This window comes from Castor canadensis, chromosome 8 (genome assembly GCF_047511655.1).
Source record: "Castor canadensis chromosome 8, mCasCan1.hap1v2, whole genome shotgun sequence".
NCBI classification, from domain to species: Eukaryota; Metazoa; Chordata; class Mammalia; order Rodentia; family Castoridae; genus Castor; species Castor canadensis.
In genome coordinates this window covers 19,246,965-19,267,075 of record NC_133393.1, presented here as the reverse complement: position 1 = coordinate 19,267,075, position 20,111 = coordinate 19,246,965, and the positions used below count along the sequence as shown (strand labels likewise).

General features: G+C 53.9%; 1 protein-coding gene across 4 annotated transcripts in view; it reads right to left on the bottom strand.

Annotated features, from left to right (window-relative positions):
* Cpne5 (copine 5) overlaps positions 1 to 20,111 on the bottom strand; it is an 83,052-nt gene that overhangs the window by 6,952 nt on the left and 55,989 nt on the right. For 2 of the 4 annotated variants that reach the window (XM_074082318.1, XM_074082319.1), the window contains 4 exons: positions 14,185 to 14,226; positions 11,629 to 11,704; positions 6,119 to 6,172; positions 2,816 to 2,877 (listed from right to left, as the gene is read on the bottom strand). In XM_074082318.1, coding sequence (XP_073938419.1) covers positions 2,816 to 2,877; positions 6,119 to 6,172; positions 11,629 to 11,704; positions 14,185 to 14,226 — 234 coding nt within the window. Of the gene's footprint in view, positions 1 to 2,815; positions 2,878 to 3,764; positions 3,813 to 3,956; positions 4,918 to 6,118; positions 6,173 to 11,628; positions 11,705 to 14,184; positions 14,227 to 14,741; positions 14,795 to 20,111 lie in introns of those variants that run through there. The other 2 variants (XM_020179572.2, XM_074082320.1) reach the window with 2 other exon arrangements.

The window sequence follows — 20,111 nt, the reverse complement described above, 5'->3', positions numbered from 1 at the left end:
CAAAACAAACAAACAAAAACCAGTCTTGTGGTTCTCGCACTGCGATGATACAGATTCACCAGAGAGTCTGTGTAAAAATGGAAGATTCAGGCCCCACTCCAGAGGCGCCAATTCACTTGGTCTGGGCTGGGGCCCCGGCATCCGCCTCTTTAACAAAAGTGCAGGATTCTGAGGAGGGGGCCTGGGATCACCCCTGGAAGTTGCTCAGGAGCTGAGATGGGCTATGGTGGCTGTGACAGGAGGCCAGCCTATATTCAGCAGAAGGCCCCATCAGAAACCACAGCTCCCTTTTCACCTGATCACAGAAGAGCTGCTGCTCTGGGACCTTTGTCTCCTGGGAAAGGGAAGGATTGGAGCTCGGGGGGGGGGGGTAGTGGCCAGAGATACCCTCCCCGACGTCCCCCTTCTCTACTGGCTGGGGGCAGAGCATCCTGTGGGCTGAACCTTGATCTCTGAATGAGTGGGATCACCTCCCCACCCAGCCCCACATCCCCCACAGATGAAATATCAGCACTAACAAAATGTACACTTTCTTTCTTGGGGACAGTGTTCAAATGTCCCCAGTTGTCTTATCAAGTTTTTAAATTGGTTTGCTTGAGTCCGAAACGCAGGCCAGACTCATATATTCATTGGTGAAGTTACCTCTTAATTTTCTTTTCATCTACTTACTGCTTCACAAGGTATTGAGTCTTGTGGTTGGGGACGAACGTTATAGCAGGTGACCCGCCCTATTCATCCTTTTGTCATTTGCCAGTGTGGAATATAGAGGGGTTTTTTTGTTTGTTTTGTTTTTTTCGGTACTGGGGTTTGAACTCAGGGCCTACACCTTGAGCCACTCCTACAGCCCTTTTTTTGTGTGTGATGTGTTTTTTTCAAGATAGGGTCTCTCGAACCATTTGCCTGGGCTGGCTTCGAATCTTAATCCTCCTGATCTCTGTCTCCTGAGTAGCTAGGATTACAGGTGTGAGTCACCAATGCCCGGCTCAGAGAGTGTCTTTAGTAAAGGAAGGGAGACATTTAGAAGGTAAGAGCCCTGCTCCCGGGGCCACCTTTTCGAGAGTGGCTCTGACCTGCAGGACTATTGCAGAGGGACACCACCGGGCTGGTTCTTCTAAAAACAGTGTGAGAGCAGAGGCTGGCCTGCTCCTTCCCTAGTTCTCTGCCACTCTGGGTCCTGCGAACACTGAGAGAAAGAAGCAACTGAGAAGCAGGTACTTCTACAGGAAAATGAGTCCCTGTTGTGCAGCTGCTCCTGCTGAGCATTCTGTTCCTCCTCTGCCTTGGGGACACCTGTACCCTTCCTCGCAAGTCCTGGGTTGGGGGGCAGGGGCGGGAGGCCAAAGAGGACAGATCGACGCCTCCATCAGCCTCCTGTCTAGACATGCATGCAACCAGCTGTCTCATCCGGGTCTTCAGGGAGTTTAAGAGAGCGGGCTGTCTCAGGGGCTCTAATCTGCCCAGTACCAAGGGTGCCAGCTTTGCCAGGAGTCTGGCCTCTCAGGGCTCCTCAGTGCAACCTCACAGGACCTGGTCCTTTGACTCATCAGCCTCCAGCAAGCCTCACCTGGAAGCAGGGAGGCAGCCCAGGCCAGGAAGACTAATTAAGGGAAACAAAAGGCAGCACACTGTGCTAGCCAGAGCCCAGTCCCCATCCCTCAGGTGTGCAGCAGGATAAGGTCCTCGCCCCACCCACTGTGTTCTGTAAACTGGGGGCATTATGCAAAGGAGAAGGATAAGAAGGATGAGGATTGTTTGGAAGTGACAGGTGCTATGGAAATCAGGCCTGTCTCATTATAGGAGGGATAGGAGTAGTTTTGGTGGCGGAGGAGAGCCAGGGCAGGCAGGGGGGGCCCCTCAGAGAAGGACCAGAGAAGGCCTCTGGTGATCAGAGGAGGGTGTATGTGCATTTGGTGGGTAGAAGCTCTTGCAACCTTGAGACCATGCCCTGCAGGTCTCCATGTCCTGCCCTGGAGCAGGGAGGGAGACACGGGAAGGTGAGGGTGGCTCCCCAGGCTGCTTCCCCTCTGCCCTGGAGAGCCAGGCAGCCAAGTGCCTGGTTGGCCAAGATGAACCCTTGGCAGACGCTGCCCGTCTCCTTTCCAGGCAGGTGCAGTCATCACCCGCCTGCACCTGTGGGCTCTTGGCTGCTCACGCCCTGTCCTGGCACCTGTCCTAGCAGGGAGTGTGCCAGGAGGCCCCCTCCTTGCAGTCGGGCTCTCCCTTTGCATGAGCAGTTGGCTGGAGCCTCCTGGCTTTGTGCCTGCTGTGGCCTGGACACCATCCCTGCGGTTCTTTCTGCTTTTTAAATTCAGAGTTTACCATTGCTGACACGCAACCATCCCCAAGCCCTTACCGGTCCCTAATAACAGTGACCTTGGGGTGCCTAGCGAGCAGGGTAATCACTGCTGCTGGTAGAACAGATGGAAGGACCAGAAGCTAAGAGCTGGGAGGAGCCTCAGCACTTACTTATCCAAAGGACCCCAGCAAATTTGTGGCCAAGAGGAGCCCTGAGCCTGAGTCTCCTGACTCTGACCCCTGGGGCCCAGGCCTGGACTCTTTGTCATAGAACCCGTACCACCCGTACCAGATCCCAGCTCCACAAGGGGGTCTGACAGGACCCAGGCCACCTCCTCAGCTCAGGATTCAGAGGTGGGCAGCGCCTGGGACCAGTGGTCTTAGCGCTGACATGGGGTTTGCTCAGGGCGCAGAATCACGGGCTTTGGCAAGGGCCTTGAAGAGGCCAGAGCTGGTCATGTCGGTGTGGGAGGCCCTTCCCTCTCTCTGAGATCAAAGAAGCAACCATGTTTCTTCTCACCCTCCTTTGATGTAGTCTAGGAAGGTACACTCCGACTCCACAGCAAAGGAAAGCAGGGTGACCTGGAAACAGAAGGGAGCAGGAAAGTTATGACTGGATGTCACACTGACATGTCTGGAGCACTCCACATGTGCCCCTGACACCCCTGGGACGAACTGTTATTATTTGCATTTTACAGTCAAGGAAACTGAGGCTCCAAGAGGTGACACAGCATCCCCAAGGACACGGCCAGGATGAGGCAGAGGGGGGCTTAAGCCTGAGTGTGTCCAGTTCCAGAGCCTGCACTCTTCATCTAATGTCACACTACATCTCAAGAGTTCCCCCTGTCACTGGAGCCCAGAGGTTCAGGCCAAGCGTGTCCTGTGTAAGGTACTGGCTCTCCTGCCTGGGATCCTGGGGTAGAACATGGAAGGCAGAATCTAACCACCTGTTGACAACAGTACACTTCACGATCACTGCCAATTCTGATCCGTGCCTCTGGGATCTTTGTTCATCTCAAACCTTACCTGTCCTGCTCCATTCTCTCAGACCTGAGATCCTCATGAGCAGCCTGTCCTGTCCCCAGAGACAGCTGGCCACCCAGGACCCCTCTCCTAAGCAGAAGCCTCTGCTTTCTACTCTTTAGCAGCTTGGCCTTGGCTTTGCCAAGACAGCTCCCAGCAATTGGAAGCCTGGTGTCTGGGAGGGAGGGAGAGGGGCTTGAACCCCCGGAGAAGAGACTCCTCTGGGAACTGAGGAGCCCCAGCTGGGGCGGATCAACCACCTTTATCAGCTCACTGGTGGGCCAGGCCAGGAAAAGTTGATGAGTCAGAAGCCTGAATGAAGTGGAGGGGGGGGGGGTCTGTGGGTGCTGAGCTGAGCCCCAGAGACTCCCCCACCCATTGTGACCAAAGCGTTTGGCACTGGAGGAGCAATACAGCCACCTCCCAATGTGGCAATTAAGACTCACCAGGAGTGGACCGTGGCAGCACTTCAACGCTGACTGTCACCAGATGCCCTGGGGAAGCAGGGCCCCCACAGCAGTTATGTCAGGGTTTGTAGGACCACGGGAGAGTTCCAGAGATCCTACTTTACTTCCTCCCATGACACTAATCTGCAGTCAGGCATGGCCACACCCATCCTCCATACCGTGCCTAACCACCTGGATTCAGCAGGGGCTTTCAGAGTGTGATCCACGCTGGTCAGACATGCAGCAGTGCAGACAGAATCCCCAGGGGCTCTGCACAAGGTAGCTGTGAGAAGCACCAGACACATGTGTGGGGATTTTCACAAGCACCCTGGATGATTTTTGCTTTGTGGGTTTGTTGTTGTTGGTTTTTGTTTTTGTTCTTTGAGACATGGTCTCACTATGTAGCCCAGGCTGGCCTTGAACTTGGGATCCTCCTGCTATCACCTTTCACCTCCTGAGGACTTGGATCACAGGCGTGCACCACCTCACCGGGCTCCACGTACGTTTCTTTGAAGCCTTCTGGGTTCTCTTTCAATTAGCCTGTGCTCCACACGTCCACCTCTAATCCAGCTGTTTTCATGGTAAGGCAATGGTTTAGCCTCGGATCTTCCTGTGAAGTGGGCTGGAGAACTGCCCTGATTGCACTAAGCTTCCTGAGGGCTGGGATCACAGCCATGAGCCACCAACCCTGGCTGGGTGACTTTGTTATGGTGAAGGCTGGGAAATACTGGAGCAAAGGAAAGCCCTCACTCACTGTGTGACCTGGGACAAACTGCATCCCCTCTCTGAGACAATTTCTTAATTTCTAGAGTCACAGAGCTGGCAAGACCAGAGGGTTCTGAATCTTTTTTTTTGGTGGTACTCCCTAGTCCTGCCAAACTCAGGACTTTCACTTGAGCCACTTCTCCAGGTTATTTTTGAAATTAGGGTCTTGCTTTCTGCTCAGGCCTTCCTGGACTGAGACCTTTCTATTTATTTACACTTCCCGTGTAACTGATGACAGGAGTGCAGCTTTTCTGTGGAGTCCAGGTCTTGCGAACTTTTTGCTGGGCTGCTCTGGACAACCCACCCAATCTTCACCTAGTGGGATGACAGGGATGCGCTATCACACCCAGCTGAATCTGCTTATAGCTGTACAGCCAGGAGTTCCCTAGGGGCATAAGGAATGTGTGGAAGAATTTGAGGGGCTCTCGTAATGGTTAGGGCTCTTGTAATGGTTAGGGCTCTCTTGGTAGCTAGGAGCTGAGGCCAGGGGTGCAAACATTCCACCATGTATGGGAAGTCCCATAAGGCAAACAGTGTCCTGCCCTAACCCCACAGCACCCCCACTGCAAAACACTGTCACCACAGACCATGATGTTGCTCCAAGCCCTGGTTTGGTAAGCAGCTAGAGGCAGCAAAGTGGTGCTCGGCCCCCTTTGAAAGAGCACAGCACTTTACAGGTTAGAAGCCTCATCTGCCACGTGTCTGTCATAGCCGCCCTATGCAGGAAGCAGGGAAGGGATGGTTTCCAGGCCCATCTTACAAGTGGGGCCTTAGAGGAGGACGAGGTTCCTCTAATGCTCCCTATGACTTCCTGGGCCCACAGATAGGCTGCTCAACTCAAATAGCTAAGCTTGGCTGCATTACTTGACAAGGCCATGGACCTCTAGACTGGGGAGAGGACACAGAGCATGAACTAGGGGATGTTTGTCCTGCAAGGACACCAGCTTGCTCTACAAATGCACCATGTGCTGCAATCTGCCTCAGGACCTTGGCACATGCTGTTTTCTAGGGACGGGGTCCCTTTCCCCAACATTCTCAATCCTTGCTCCATTCCTCAACCTTTGCCTTATACTTTTTTCATATCACTCACAGCCCTTTGACACACAGATGTGAGTGTGTGTGTGTACACCTAGAAATGCATATTTGTTCTAGCACTCAGGAAATATTTGTTGAATAAATGCATGAGTATCCTGAAGGCCAGTTTCCAGAAGCCACCAGACCAGTGTACCACCTGTAGGTGGCCACAGTTAAGCAGTGGCAGCCCTTGTAGCCACAGCGGCTGCTAGCTCTGTAGCATTTCCTGCCACTGTCTAGCTGTGTGACCTTGGCTGAGTCACATCCCTGCCTCGTTTCTTCTTTGTGACCAGTGGATGCTAATACCTGCCTCTCGGAAACAACCCATGTAAAGCACCTCACTGGGGAATCCCCACAAACCCGACTCCTTTCCTCTTCCTTCCTGCAGGAAGCCCTGGGCCTCGCAGGTCAGACCCACACTGCACGTGTGCACGCACACACACAGGCTCCCCAGCACCTGCCTCGCTTGGGGTTCAGAACGTCACCCCAGCTGCAGAGAAAGGGTGGCCACTCACAGTTCCGGAATTCACGTATTTCTTTTTCTTCATTTTCTTCTTTGGGTTGATCACCTGTAGGAAAAACCAGATAAGGGCCAGGCCTCTAGGGCTTCCAGTCCCCAGCCAGGAGTGAAGAGCACAGGAGCAGGGGTGAGGGGTGGGGCAGGGATTTAGGAGGCTTTGTGGGAGACTGGTATTCAGTTACACAACCAGGGTCCCTGATCAACCCACGATTGAACACCCCAGGACTGTTTATTTAACCTTCCTTCCCAGTGCTCCCCCAAACACACCCTCTGCCCTCCACAGCCAAGGAAGACTCCGTGTCACAAAGCAGCTCTGCCTGTGCCTGTCCCGAGGGCTGGCTGGGGCTGCTCCCTTCACCCCTTTCTTCTTCCCTGAGCCTGGCCTCCCCTGCTCCTTCTTGGGGACCCAGCCCAAGGGCTGTCCTGGGCCTTTGCACCTCGCCACCAGATCCTACCCTGACACTAAAAAGCTCTAACTGTAAATCACTGTAAGCTTCAGCTAAACCAGACCTGCTGACAGGGCTAGGCACACAGTAGGTTCACAATAAAGACTTGGTAGGATACCTCAGTGCTCCCCACCAGGGGTGACTTTGCAGAACCTCCCCCACCAGTGTCTGCAGACAGTTCTGGTTGCCACAACCAGGGGAGTGGGCGGCAGTTGGGGGTGACACAAATATCCTGTAATGCCCAGGACAGTCTGACAAGGAATGGTCCAGCCTCAACCTAAATATCCACAGTGCCAGGGCTGAGGGCCCCTGGGGTAAGTGAGAAGGGCCCCCTGCCCCTGCAGGACACCACACTTCCTGCCTTTATGGTCCTATCTGAGTCTTGCCAGCTTTTTGGTTTTTTGATGGTACTGGGGTTTGAACTTGCGGCCTTGTGCATTACTAGACAGGTACCCCAGCCCTTTTTGCTTTAGTTGTCTTTCAGATAGGTTCTCACGCGATCCTCCCACCTATCTATGCCTCTCGTAGCTGGGATCCTGTGTGCCAGTTTTATTGCTTGAGATGGGGTCACAGTCTTGCTAATTTTTTGCTCAGCGTGGCCTCAAATTACAATCCTCCCAATGTCCACCTCCTGGGTAACTGGGATAAAAAGTGTGAGCTGCTGCGCCCAGCATTTTTTTTTTTTTTAATGTGGGAAGTCTAGGCACAATCTTTCCCTGATGTCCCACCAAACCGAGCAAGGCAATTTTCACACTCGCTTTGCCACCTGTTGGTTTCTGGAGCCCTCATTTCCCCTTTCCAGCTGGTCGTGCTTCCCACAGGGGCAGTCAGCTGCATCTTTAACTCTGGTCTCTTTCTCTCTTTGTGTGTATGTGTGGTATTAGGGTTTGAACTCAGGCCTTTGCGCTTGCTAGACATACACTCTACCACTTGAGTTACACCTCCAGACATCTGAAGGAGTTTTTGGTGTCACTTCTGGGGATAAGGAATTGGAGGCACAGAGATATCAAGTGATTTGCCTAAGGTCACACAGCAATCTGGGTAGAGCCAGGACTAGAAACCAGGTTTCCTATCCCCAGGCCATGGAGCGTACATACAGGAGTACCACCCTAATGGAAAACACAAGTGCATCCCTTCAACGTCTTTATGGGGTGGGGTAGGAAGACCCTAGTGGGGCAAGAAGATCCATGTTTGAGGGAGTAAGTGACAAGGGACACTGAGATGGCCATCAGAAGGGGCAGGGTTGCGAAGACAGAAGGGCATCGTGGAGGAGCCCCAGCAAAGGCTCCCACAGCAGGAGGGACTGAAGGCAGACTCAGCTGAGGGATGGAAGCTTGGGGTATGGAGAGATGGATGGTGGAGGAGACAATGGGGGGGCACAGGCCTGGGGTCCAGCTTGACCGTAGAACCGCAGTTAGAAGAGTAAGGTAGGCTGGCTGGAAGAGAGCCCAGAAGCCAGGGGAAATGTCTGGATGTCACCCAGCGGCCAGTAAGGAACTCGGATGACCTCTAAGCCACCTGGGAGAAGCAAGTACACAGCAGGCTCCAGGATGCTGAGTGTGAGGGGAAGAGGGACACGCAGGGGACGTTTTCCTGGTTCTGCCTCAGTCGCTGTGTGGCCTGGGACAAGTTACTTACCCTCTGCATGCCTCAGTTTCCACATCTGTAAACTGGGATAAGACAGCACCCACCTCACAGGAAGGTATGGGGCCTCGGGGGCCCATGCAAGGGAAGTGCTCAGACCAACTGCAATGTGGAGAGCAGTAAGTGCAGCTACCATTTTAAAAAAGTTTCTGCTGCAGCCATTACTGCCACCCTTAGTTCAGGTGGCAGGGAATGAGGGTCTCCAGGATGCTGGGACAGGTGCCACACTACAGCAAGAGATTTGATAAGAAGTGACTGAACTGAACATCCTGGGCCTGGGGGTGGCTAAGCAGGCAGAATTTGGGGTGACCCAGTATACACAGAGAAGTAGGGCAGGGACACCAGCGGGAAGTGCAGGTGACAGGCCTGGCAAGCTGAGCAGGTGGAAACTGAGGGCCTAAACCAGATGTTGAGAAGCCCAGGAGGAAATTCCAGATTTTTTTGGAGCGGGGGGCTCTCACTATGTAGCTCAGGCTGGCCTTGAACTTGGGATCCTCCTGCTTTCGCCTCCTGAGGACTTGGATCACAGGCGTGCACCACCTCACCTGGCTCCACATACGTTTCTTTGAAGCCTTCTGGGTTCTCTTTCAATTAGCCTGTGCTCCACACGTCCACCTCTAGTCCAGCTGTTTTCATGGTAAGGCAATGGCCTCAGGTCTTCCTGTGAAGTGGGCGCTGGAGGACCGCCCTGATTGCACTAAGCTTTCCGGGGCTCCCCAGAGCACCTTCCCCCCACCCTCCAGCCCTATGTGGCAGCAGAGGAAGTTGCGCGCAGGGCACCAGAGCCCCCTAGAGGCCATCAGAGGAACCTCCCCACTCCAGTAGAACCCTTTCCCCTTCTGCAGCCCCCAAAGCCCCAGCCGGTCCTCCTGTGCACTGGAGCTCTGAGTGGCTCTGGGGACACTGCAGCAAGTGAGACATTGCACCGACTCTGGAGGACCTCATGACATCATAAACAGCAATGGCCACAGGGAGTCCAGGCACGCTGTGGGGTGGAACCCTTGCAGCTGGAGATGGCTTTCTGAGTGGGAGCATAGGAAGGGAGTCTCTAGGGACCACAGATCCTCACAGGAGGAGGACAGAGGGGGCCCAGGTGGAGGCACCAGCAGGAATCATACTGCACAGTCCACACATCCTCAAAGACTGGAAAGTGAGGGACAGGCAGAAGACAGGGGCAGGGCAGCTCCTGGGGGCCTGGGCAGTGCGTGCCTTGCGTCTCTGATATGCCCAGATGGCCAAGGACTGGCTGGAGCAGGAGCTTGCCCTTCACCCTGTAGACCTCAGCTGAGATCAGAGTCTGTCAGGATCTCTCTTCTCCCCTCCCCTGCCTTCCCCTCCCCTTCCCTTCCCTCCCCTCCCTTCCCCTCCCCTCTTGTCCCCAGGCTGGGCCGGCGCTGGGCCTCCCGTCTGTGAGCAGTGTGGTCAGACTTCCATTCGGGTGCCCACTTCACACATAGCTCTGCTTAACGTTACCATGGTCACATTAGAGAGCGGAAATGTGGAACACGAATGCCACACAGGCTTCAAAGAACTTCAAAGAACTTCAAAGAACTGCGTGCAGCCACACATGGAGCACTCTGGTCCCTGTGGGGGGGGGCATGGAAGGAGGCAGAGTGGAAGGCAGTGTTTGTTGATGGACCCAGGGATGGGAGATGTTAGTGGTGACTTCCCTGTGATGGCACCAGCTGACAGGAGGGGCAGTGCTGTGGGAGGCTCTGGGAGGCTGAGTAGGACTGGAGTGCAAACAGCTGGACTAGTGTCAGACTTCCAGAGTGATGCCAGGGGCCAGGACACCGTCTTTTCTTTGGGAGGTACTGAAATTTGAACTTAGGGCCTTCTGCTTGCTAGGCAGGCAGTCTGCCACCTGAGTCATGCCCTCAGCCCTTTTTGCTTTAGTTATTTTTCCAGATAAGGGCTCATGTTTTTTGACCATGATCTTCCTTCTATTGCCTGCCTAGCTGGGATTACAGCTGTGTAGCACCAATCTTGGCTGGTTCTTTGAGATAGGATCTTGCTAACTGAGGACAGGATCTTACTGGCAGGAGCATGTTTCTGTTTCAGGCAGTCCCATCTCTAGCAAGGCCTTCCTGAGTCCACTCAAATTCCCAGTGATACCCCCAAGGTCCAAAGCCTGCCCCCAGGCCTGCAAAGTTGAGTTCCTTTTCCATGGTGGCTTTTCGATACATGAAGACAGTACTTCTGCTTCCCACACAAAGAGGCAAGAGATCAGGATGCAGGAAACAAGTAATTAACCCGTGAGATCACAACCTCTTCCCAGGAGATTTGACCTCTTCCCTCCACCTCCCTACAATTCCCTTCAAAGGAAGCCAGAGAAAGGTGGAGTCTGCCTGTCTGCCTGCGCTGGGGGGGTGGGGGGGGACGGACAGCCCCCTCCCCACCTTTGTGGAACCACGCGCTTCCACACTGGAACCCCTTAAAGATAACGCAGCCACACGTCTTCACCGTGCCATGCTCCGCCTGGCATGTGGTTGCGGAAGCAGCGCCTGTGGGGCTGTCCCCTCACCTGTCCCGGGGAGGACGAGGCCTGCCCACTTGGAACAGAGATGCAGGGCGAGCGAGTGCAAGTGCAGGAGGATTCAGGCTCCATGATGGCGCTCAAAGCCCGCTCTCTCCGGAATGGAAGGCTGCCTTGCCTGCATGGCTCTCCTAGCACTCCTGCAGGGGGGCGCCCAGCAGATGACGGGAGAAGCCAGTGCTGACCTCTGGGCTGAGGACGGCTCCAATGACTTATTTACTTCTCAGTTTACATGGCACACAGTGGTTTGGGGACTTAGCCAAGGTCACAGAGTTAGAAAGTGGCAGAGTTAGGCTATGACCCCAGCAGAAATTAGGGTCGCAGGGATCTGGGTGCAGTGGGTTTGGCTGTGATGTCTGTGGAAGTTTAGGAGGGAGGAGCGCAGGTGGCCAGCATGGCTGGGAAGGGGCAAGACCTGCACCAGATGGTGACATCAGGAAGGGGGGGAAGGCGCCCCAAAGGGAGCATACTCCAGCAACGGTTCTGGCCCTGAGGCTGCTCTGACTGAAGGCAGGGGCCACCTCGAACTTGGCACCTCAGTTCTCAGACCACAGCCTTCCTCCCCCTCTCCCTCCCTCCATCCTTCCTTTCTTCCCTCCCTCCACTGTCTCCCACGCTCTTGCAGGAAGTGCTCCATAGGGGCGCTGCCACTCAGTGAAGTGTGTTTGCCTCTGGATTCTGCCACTTACAAAACTGTGTGACTTTGGGCAAGTGCTCACTCTTCTCAGAGATGTAGGACTGTAAGATGGGGCCTCCACCCCCACCTCACAGGAAAACTCACCCAGCCCCCAGCCTGGCACATAACTGTCTGTGGTCCTCACTGAAATGACCCAGAGCCTCAATCATCAGAACAAACCCGACTCTGGGCGCCCCGCTCACCTCATAGATGTTGAACTGGCTCTGCCCGCGGGCCAGCTCCCGGTAGCTGGTGGTGAACTCCCCGATGAAGTCATGGCTGCAAGGGAAGACAGCTGCTAAGACTGGATGGAGGCCCAGGCTGTGACAGGCCTCGCCCATCCCCAGCCTCTCCCCTGGGCCTCCATGTCACCTAGCAAAGAGCAAGGTGCTAGAGAGACAGGACCCACTTCTTGAGCTTCTTGTTTGAATAAGCCAGTCATCAAAGGTTTTGGGGGCACCTGGGCAATGGGAAAGGCATACTGGATAGTATTTAAGAATTACCATTGAATCTGTTGGGTGTGATGATGGTATTGTGGCCTTAGATTTTAGACATTCCCAGTGAAAAATTTAGAGGGGAAAAATGCCTCTTTAAGCTACATTAAAATATAAATAAGGCAAATACAGAGAAATTCAACAATTGTCAAATTCAAGTGATGGGGGGGAGAGAGAGGGGGTGAGGAGCAGGGGGGAGAAATGACCCAAACAATGTATGCACATGTGAATAAACAAATATATATATAAATAAAAAAAAACTTAGTTATGATTGCAAAAAAAAAAATTCAAGTGATGGCTTAAAGGTATTCATTAAACTCTTCTGTTTATCTGACATTTTTTCCAATAGCTTCATATTTTTGTGGTAATGGGGTTTGAACTCAGGGCTTTTTGCTTTCTAGGCAGATGCTCTACCACCTTTTTTGTTAGGTTTCAAACAGGGTCTCACTATAATGCCCAGGTTGGCCTTGAACTCCTGGACTCAAATGATTCACCTGTCTCAGCCTCCCGAGTAGCTGGGATTACAAGTGCGTGCCACCAAAACCGGCTCCCCTTCAGGACTGGGGATCAAACCCAGGGCCTCCAATATGCCAGGCAAGAGCTCTACCACTGAACTACACCTCCAGCTCTCCGTATTTTTCCCCCCATTGATGATACAGGATTTGAACTCAGGACCTTATGCTTGTCTAGCTAGGGCTATGCCACTTAAGCCATGCTCCCAGCCCTTTCGCCTTCAGTTGATTATTCAGGTAGGATCTTAAGCTTTTCCCAGGGCTGGCCTTAGCCCTCCATCCTCCCTCTCCGCCTCCCCCTGGAATTCCAGCATGTGCCACATTTTTTTTTTTGGCAGCACTGGTGTTTGAACTCCGGACCTTACACTTGCGAGGCAGGTGCACTACCATTTGAGCCACTCCTCCAACCCTTTTTGCTCTAGTTAATTTTTGGATAGGGTCTTAAGCTTTTGCAAGGGGGCCAGCCTCAGACCAAGTTCCTGGTGGCTGGGGCTACAGACACACAGTACCATGCCCAGCTAGCTTACTGAGACCGTGGTCTCACTGACTTACCCTACGGCTGAACTTGAGCTTCAATCCTTTCAATCTCTGCCTCCCAAGTAGGAGGGAGCAGGCCTGAGTCCCCCCACCTGGCCCCATACTGTGTTGACTACATATTTACAGCTCTGAGTCTTCCGACTATGGCAGATTGAGAGAAGGACCCAATGGCACCTGGTGGCTGTCCCCAGCTGCCATGGAAGAAAATATTCCAGGTAAAGGAAAAGTACGGAGAATGCCAAGGTAAGATGACAATGATGGCAACCTCGGGTGATGGCAATCATGGGTAAAGTGTCACTTCTGTGGCTGTGAGGTAGCTGGGGAGGAGAGGAGGAGAGGGAGCTTGCAGCTAAGCACCAGAGGCTTGGGCCTCACTTGGAGCTGCATCACAGAGCGCTTTCCAAGAGCTGAGACGAGGCGCCCGTAATTGTGGGACTTTGAAGTTCCTTATCCTCAGCCCTCCCTGGTCAGTGCCACAGCAGGGAGAGGTCGCAAAAGCCAGGATGACATATTTGGATGTGGCTCAGCAGACAAGTGGGAGCCAGCGAGGGTTCTGGACTGAGTTTTGTGATGCCTGCTCTTGTACTGCCTATGAATCTCCAGCAGCACTGGCTCCTCGGGGCCCTCAGATCTGCAGAAGGAAAAGGCACCGACCTCCCACAGAGCCCAAGTGGGAACCACCCTCTCACCAGCCAGGCACAGCCCTTCTCCTGTGTGGCCCTGTGACACGGGAATCCACTAGCAAGCATCAAAACTTCCATGTGGAGCCAATCCTTGGCCATGCCCTGAAAGTCCCTCGGTCCCTATCTGCAAACTGTCTGCACGCGCACACTCAGCCTCCCCAGTAGGCCGTGGCACCTTGGTGGCCCTACAACACCTTTCCAAGGCTCACACAGAGAACGTGCGTGGATGCTAGTTTTGTATCCTAGAACATACATACTTCAGAAAATCCTAAACGCTGCCAAATGTGGGCATTTCAGGCCCTGGCTGGCCACTCTGGCACCATTCCTGCAGGACAGAGGTCCTTGGTGCCTCAGTGAGCTGGGTGGAGATGAGTCAAGGTGGCCACAGACTCTCACACAGGACAACCTGGACTGCACACCCCAGAGTACACGGTACAGCTCTCCCCATGCAGGACAGAGGACAGGGTCCACTCTCCCTCCCCAGAGTTCCCATGTCCACTCACCTCCTCCCCTCTCATACTCCTGTCACTTACCTGCCATCTCGATCCCAGTCATACACCTCCACCTTGATGGTCCTGGAAGACAAAGAGCCTTTGGTGGGCTGGGCCACCCTCACCCACCCACATGCGGCCTGAGGATGGGGTCTCCTGGATCAGCAGCCCTCCAGGTTAGGGCTGGGGAGGGTAGCCACCTTGAGGCCAGTTAGCAAAGGCTTAGAGCCAGGGAGAGGCAGCCTCGGAGCTGCACAGTGACTTCCAGAGCTTTCACGGAGGATGTGGTGTTTTGGCCTTGGCTGTTCACCCAGCTCAGCCACCCCAGATGGAGCACCGGCCTCAGGAGGGAGCCACACTGTACATTCATCGGGTGGTGCCACGATGGTGGGAAGCCAGCCAGATCTTAGGCCTAAGCAGCGCGGCTCCTTCAGGGGAGGGTGACAAGACTGCTTTGCGGAATGCCATGTGCTGTGTCTGAGGGGTCTGAGGAGCCAGCCTAGCCCTGCGTGTAGGAATGGGCCCAAGGGCCCCGACGCCTAGTGGCCTGATGCTCTTTTCCACCCCCAAGACTGGCTCCTGAGTGAGGGTGTAATTACCTTCACATTTTAGCCGGGCTGCTTTAATTAGTTTGTTTGGACTCCTATGCATGGGGCTGGGCTTTGAGAGCCCGTTTTATTTTTAGTAATGTTCCCATGGCAACAGGCTAGCGGACCAAGGCAGGAGGAGGGAGGTGGAGAGGTGCCGGTTAACCCTTGGTACTGGCTGCTGCCTCCTCAGGGATGACCAGGAACAGGGGTGCTGCCGGGTCTCCCCCCACAAGGTCTGGGGAGGTGGGAGAGACCCAGGGAGCAGGGGTCTCCAGCCTTCAGCTCCGATGGAGCACACAAGGCAGCTTTAGTCAGTTCCCCCATTAACATGTGCGGATCTCAGCGCGGCCCCCAGAAGGAGGCGCTGTCTCCCTTTGGATGCTTCTCCTTGGGACACGGGTGGGGGTGGGGGGCGGGGCACGCATTCACTGCATGGGGCAGACTGTTCCAGAATGAAGGTATGCTTAGAAGGTTGCTCACAGGCTAGATTCTTATAAAACAGAATTCATGTAAAATGGGACAGACATACAAGATTTACAGGAATCCTTGAAATTCTTGTAAAAAAAAAAAAACCCAAACAAACAAACAAACAAAAATCCTCTGAGACAAATTATTATGGAAAGAACCACACACACACAACCGGGCCCCTGAACATGGGCTGTAAGCGGTGACAGCAGAAAGGGGCCAGGATGGCACAGATGGCCCCAGGCTTAGACACCGGGGCCCAGCTGGGGGACCTGGAGCTGTCACTCAACCTTCCTGAGCCACCAGCCCTCATTTAAAGTGAGAATAATAAAGGTCTTGCAGAACAGCTGTCAAGACAAGTGGTAAAATCAACCTGCCTCACGGAGTGCTCTAAAAATGCCTTTCTTTCCCCTTTATCACGTGGCCACACCCCCATGGTTTGTCTTATGAATTTACTTAAATTGGGGGACACTTGAACCTGGGTACCTGGGCTCTGCAATTTTTGATTCCTGGAATGACAAGGATGGAAGTGACTTCCATGTCACCTAAGCCTGGTTATCTGGCAGATTTACTAGGGAGCTTTTCGGACACTCCCAAGCCCAGCTTAGGGACAGGCCTGGGACTTGGCTTGAAGGGTTTCCCTAATGATCAAGCTAGGTGTGTCCTGGAGTGATGGCCTCCACCTCCTTGTTTTCAGAAGGTGGGCCTGAAGGACACCCCCCCCCCCAGGTGACTTGTCCAGAGTCACAGTCACACAGTGGTGAGGGTATGAGCCAGGACAAACCGATTCTCTGCCTTCCAGGCCAGGCCTCCTGCCACTGCTCACAAGGCCGAATTTCCCCATCCCTGCACAGTTGCCTCCCACTCCATCCCCAGAGCCCTCCAGCTCTGCAGGGGACCTTCAGAAACCTCAGGTGACTAGATGGGTGACAGCAACATGCTCAGAGACTACAGGAGGACTGCAGCCATACAGGCCCCAAATATCCACAAAGTCACGGGGAGATTATTTTCAACCCCACAGCTCAGAGGGCCCAATGTAATTGGTTCTGGAAAGTTCTGAGCAGGTCCACTGGGCAACCCTTCTCTAGACTGGGGCACCTGATTCCAACTTGTCTACACTCTGGAACCCCTGGGGTGCTCTGGAGATAGTGAGGCCAAAGCTTTACCCCAGAAGTTCAGAATCCAGGGGTCCAGGGTGCAGCGTGGGCCTGGGATCATGAGAAGCTCCCCAGGGGATGTGATCTTACAGCCAAGTGGGAGATTCCTGCCCCTGCCTGGCCTCCGTTCAAAGTTGCAGCCTCCAGCGTTGGGAGAAGAAAGGGAAGGAAACGATGCCTGGAGAGAAGCCAGAGGTCAGTATTTACAGCTCCATCGCAGCCCCACATGGGCTGCCCTAGGTCACCGCAGGTGCCACTGGTGGCCTGCAGGCCTCGGCTCCCACTCCTTAGCTAGCGCAAGCCCAACAAAGGCTACGTCAGGCTGGCCATGACTTCTGGGGACAGTGCCCAAGAGAATGAGCTCCTGTGTGGGGGACAACGAAACGTGCCTCAGTGGCCACAAAATAAAGTCCCATTTGGCACCAAGAGGCTGAGAATGGGAGCCCAAATCGGGAAGCAGTGAGGTGGCAGGAGGGGTGCAGGCTCTGGGGAAGCTGCCTGTGGAAGTAGTTTCAACTCCTCTAGGGACCAGCTGTGTGGCTCTGAGTAGCTGGCTTACCCCCAGGAGACTCTGTTTACTCCTCTGTAAAATGGGACAGTCATGCTTGCTTTGGAGGGGCTGAAAGGTGAAGGGTGGGGCCTCAGCAGCACTTGACACGCTGCCCCGTTCCTATAGGACACACACGACCCCTTTTCCCAAGCTCCCATCTCCAGTGACTTCCACTCACCACGACAACACCCACTCCCAGAGGCAGGGGTTGTTTATCAGTTTTGTTTCCTGCTGCGTCTTCAGGTTCTAGAATAGTGCCCAGCATAGATGAGGAGCTCCTGAAATACTTTCTGGCTGTCTGACCCCTTCTGCCTCCTTTGTGAGCTGAGCTATGCCAGTGACAATACCTTTGTTCCACAGAACACAAAAGGAGGCCCAGAGGACGGCGGCTTTTCCTGACCTGCCCAGCTGCTCTGTGTAGAGGCCAGGAGTTGGTGTCCCCACCTTCTGGACACCCAGGGCTAGAATGGCAGTGCTGCAAGCGTGTGAGCCTCACTGGGCAGCAGGATGGGGGCACTGGAGAAGGCACAGCCCTGCACACTGACCAGCTCTGTTACACAGTCGCCTCTGAACCCAAGCTTGGAGCTGCAAGGTCCTCGTGATGAGCCTCTCCGGGGCAAGGACAGGGGACATTTCCCAGCTGCTTACAAGTTCCTAGGGCTGTGAGGAGGGAGTCCAGGGGGAGAAACAGCAGGAGTGATCTAACTACCTATTTGGAATTGTCACAAGGAATCCTCCCCCCTCACAATGAATACATCCTAACAACAACAACAAAAAAAAAACGGAAAAAAAAAATCCTAAGATTGAGCCCAAGGGAGTTACTTTACCCTCACTGAGTCGGTCCAAAACTCTGACAGGCTGCAGTGAGGAAGAAGCTGCCCGGGGCCTCCCCCAAGGCAGGCAGTGAGAACGGCACTATAGGGTCCCGGAACCCTTACTTTACCACAGTGTCTGCCTCTGCTGTCTAAGCCTCAGTTTCTCTCTCTGCAAACTGGGAATGCTAAGACGGCCCTCACTGAGGTCACACTGTGAACCTGGTACTGCGTCTGGTCCCCAGCGTGTGCTAGGACCACAGCAGAAGCAGCTCCATCACCCAGAGGGCCATACGGAAGCTCAAAGCCAGCCCCAGGGGAGGATTCTACTCCTTAGGTACCCCTCTTAAAACCTAGTCATTCAACAAGAGATGGGAGCCAGTGACCCAGCCCAACCCAGATGGAGATGGCTTAACAGGGAAAAGTCCCTGGCAGAATTTTCAGTAACAGAGGACAAATTCTGGGAAGATAGGGGAAGTGCTTCTTGTCACCACTCCCCTTCCCTTTACAGGACGGTGAAACTGGCTGACTCTGACACCATCTCCTCTGGCTGAAGCTCTACTGAGCCTGATGGCTCAAGGATGGTCTCGTGTGGCAGAGACAAGGCAAGGCAGGGGCACCCCAAACCAGGGAGCCAGCCCAGAGGCAATTTCTGCAGAAGGAAAATGTACCCTCTTCCTTTGGCAAGTTACGTAAGATCTGGTTCTTCATTTCTCCATCTGTGAAATGGGCACATCACAAGTGAGTACCCGCTTCCTAAGGTTATTCACCAAGTAAGACAATGCACTGAAGCCAACCAGGACACAACCTGCCCTATATCCTAAATACTCACATAAATTATCTGGTGTCCACCCCTATCATTCTGAGGAAGCTACCCATTCTCAGAAGAGCCCCGGTCCTCTTGCCCTCTGTATCCCAACAGGGGTCCACTTTCCAGTGCATTTTCCTCACTCAGCAACCTGGCTCGGCTACCTGGCAGCAGCTGACCCCTCTTGGACTCCTCCGAGCTTTCACATCAGCTGCTCTTTTCTTGTTCTGGCCTGTAACCTCCTCCCCAAAGCCTTGGGCACCTGACCTCTGCCAGTGCCTCCTGGGACCTCCTAGACCTCTGTCCCCTCCCCTTTGAGCCATGCCTGCCCCCACGCTCCCATGCTTTCCTGGGGCTACAAGCACCCTTCCCTTTTCTTTCCCTCTCAACAGCACCAGCTCCTTTCTAAACAAAGAATGTCATTTCCATAATGTACGCAGGACAATTCTTTACGAGGTAAAGAATCCAGCTTGGTCACATTTCCCCTCTGTCACTGGCACCTTCTTCTCTTGTCTGCCAATCACCAGGCAATTGTCTCCCACAGCCAGGAGAATATCAAGGTTTTTTGTTTTGTTTTGGCATTGGGTTTGAACTCAGGGCTCACGCTTGCTAGGCAGGTGCTCTACCACTTGAGCCACACGCCCAGACCTTTTTGTGTTGGTTATTTTGGAGGTAATGTCTTGCTTTATGCCTGGACTGTGATCCTCCTATTCAGTCCTATGTGACTGCGATGACAGGTGTATACCTCAGCCATTGGTTGTGATGGGGGTCTCGTGAACTTTTTGCCTGGGCTGGCCTCAAACCGTAATCCTTCTGAGCTCCACCTCCTAAGTAGCTAGGGTTATAGGCTTGAGCCACCATGCCAGGCCTCTCAAGGTCTTTTGAGTCTTTCTTTCCCTCTCTTCTCCCTTCTGAATCATTTGGGATTAAAGCCACAAACACCTTTCATTTTTTAAGAATTAAAACTACCTCTAAAGCAGCTCTACCTCCAGTACCAAAGCAGACTTGCCCCTCACCTCTAAGCAAGGCTCCTTAAAGCCTCCTCGAAACCTGCTAATTGTGGCCTTGCCACACTGCAGCGCCTTGGGTATTTAGTAACAGAACACAAGGTTCTAGAGCCAGCCTTCCAGGGTCTAGTTCCTGGTTCTGCCATCAGCTTGCATTAAGCCACTGGGTGAGTCCTTCGACCTCCCTGTCCTCAGCCCCTCACCTGAGAGGCTGGCGGCATTGGTTTCTCCTCCTAAGGAGGCTAGGCCATTGCTAGGAGGATGAACTCAGGTTATATAGGTCACAGCTCCCAGCAGGGCCGGCCAGAGTTAAGTGTCCCCAGAGGCTTTGCTGTTACTATGGCCTATCTGTCTCCCTCTTGGCTAGGAGCAACCTGAGAGAAAAACACGGTCTGAGAGTGCTGTGAGGCTCCCAGAGGGGCCGCTAAAGGAGAGGGACAGTGGCTTCATTTCCCTGCATAAGAGTCTCCTGCCCCACACAAGTAGCTGTTGGGAAAAGGGCTACACCAGGCTAGGACAGGAGCCAGTCAGACAGGATTGGCCCCTGGATGGACACCTCTATCAGTCATACCACAGTTAG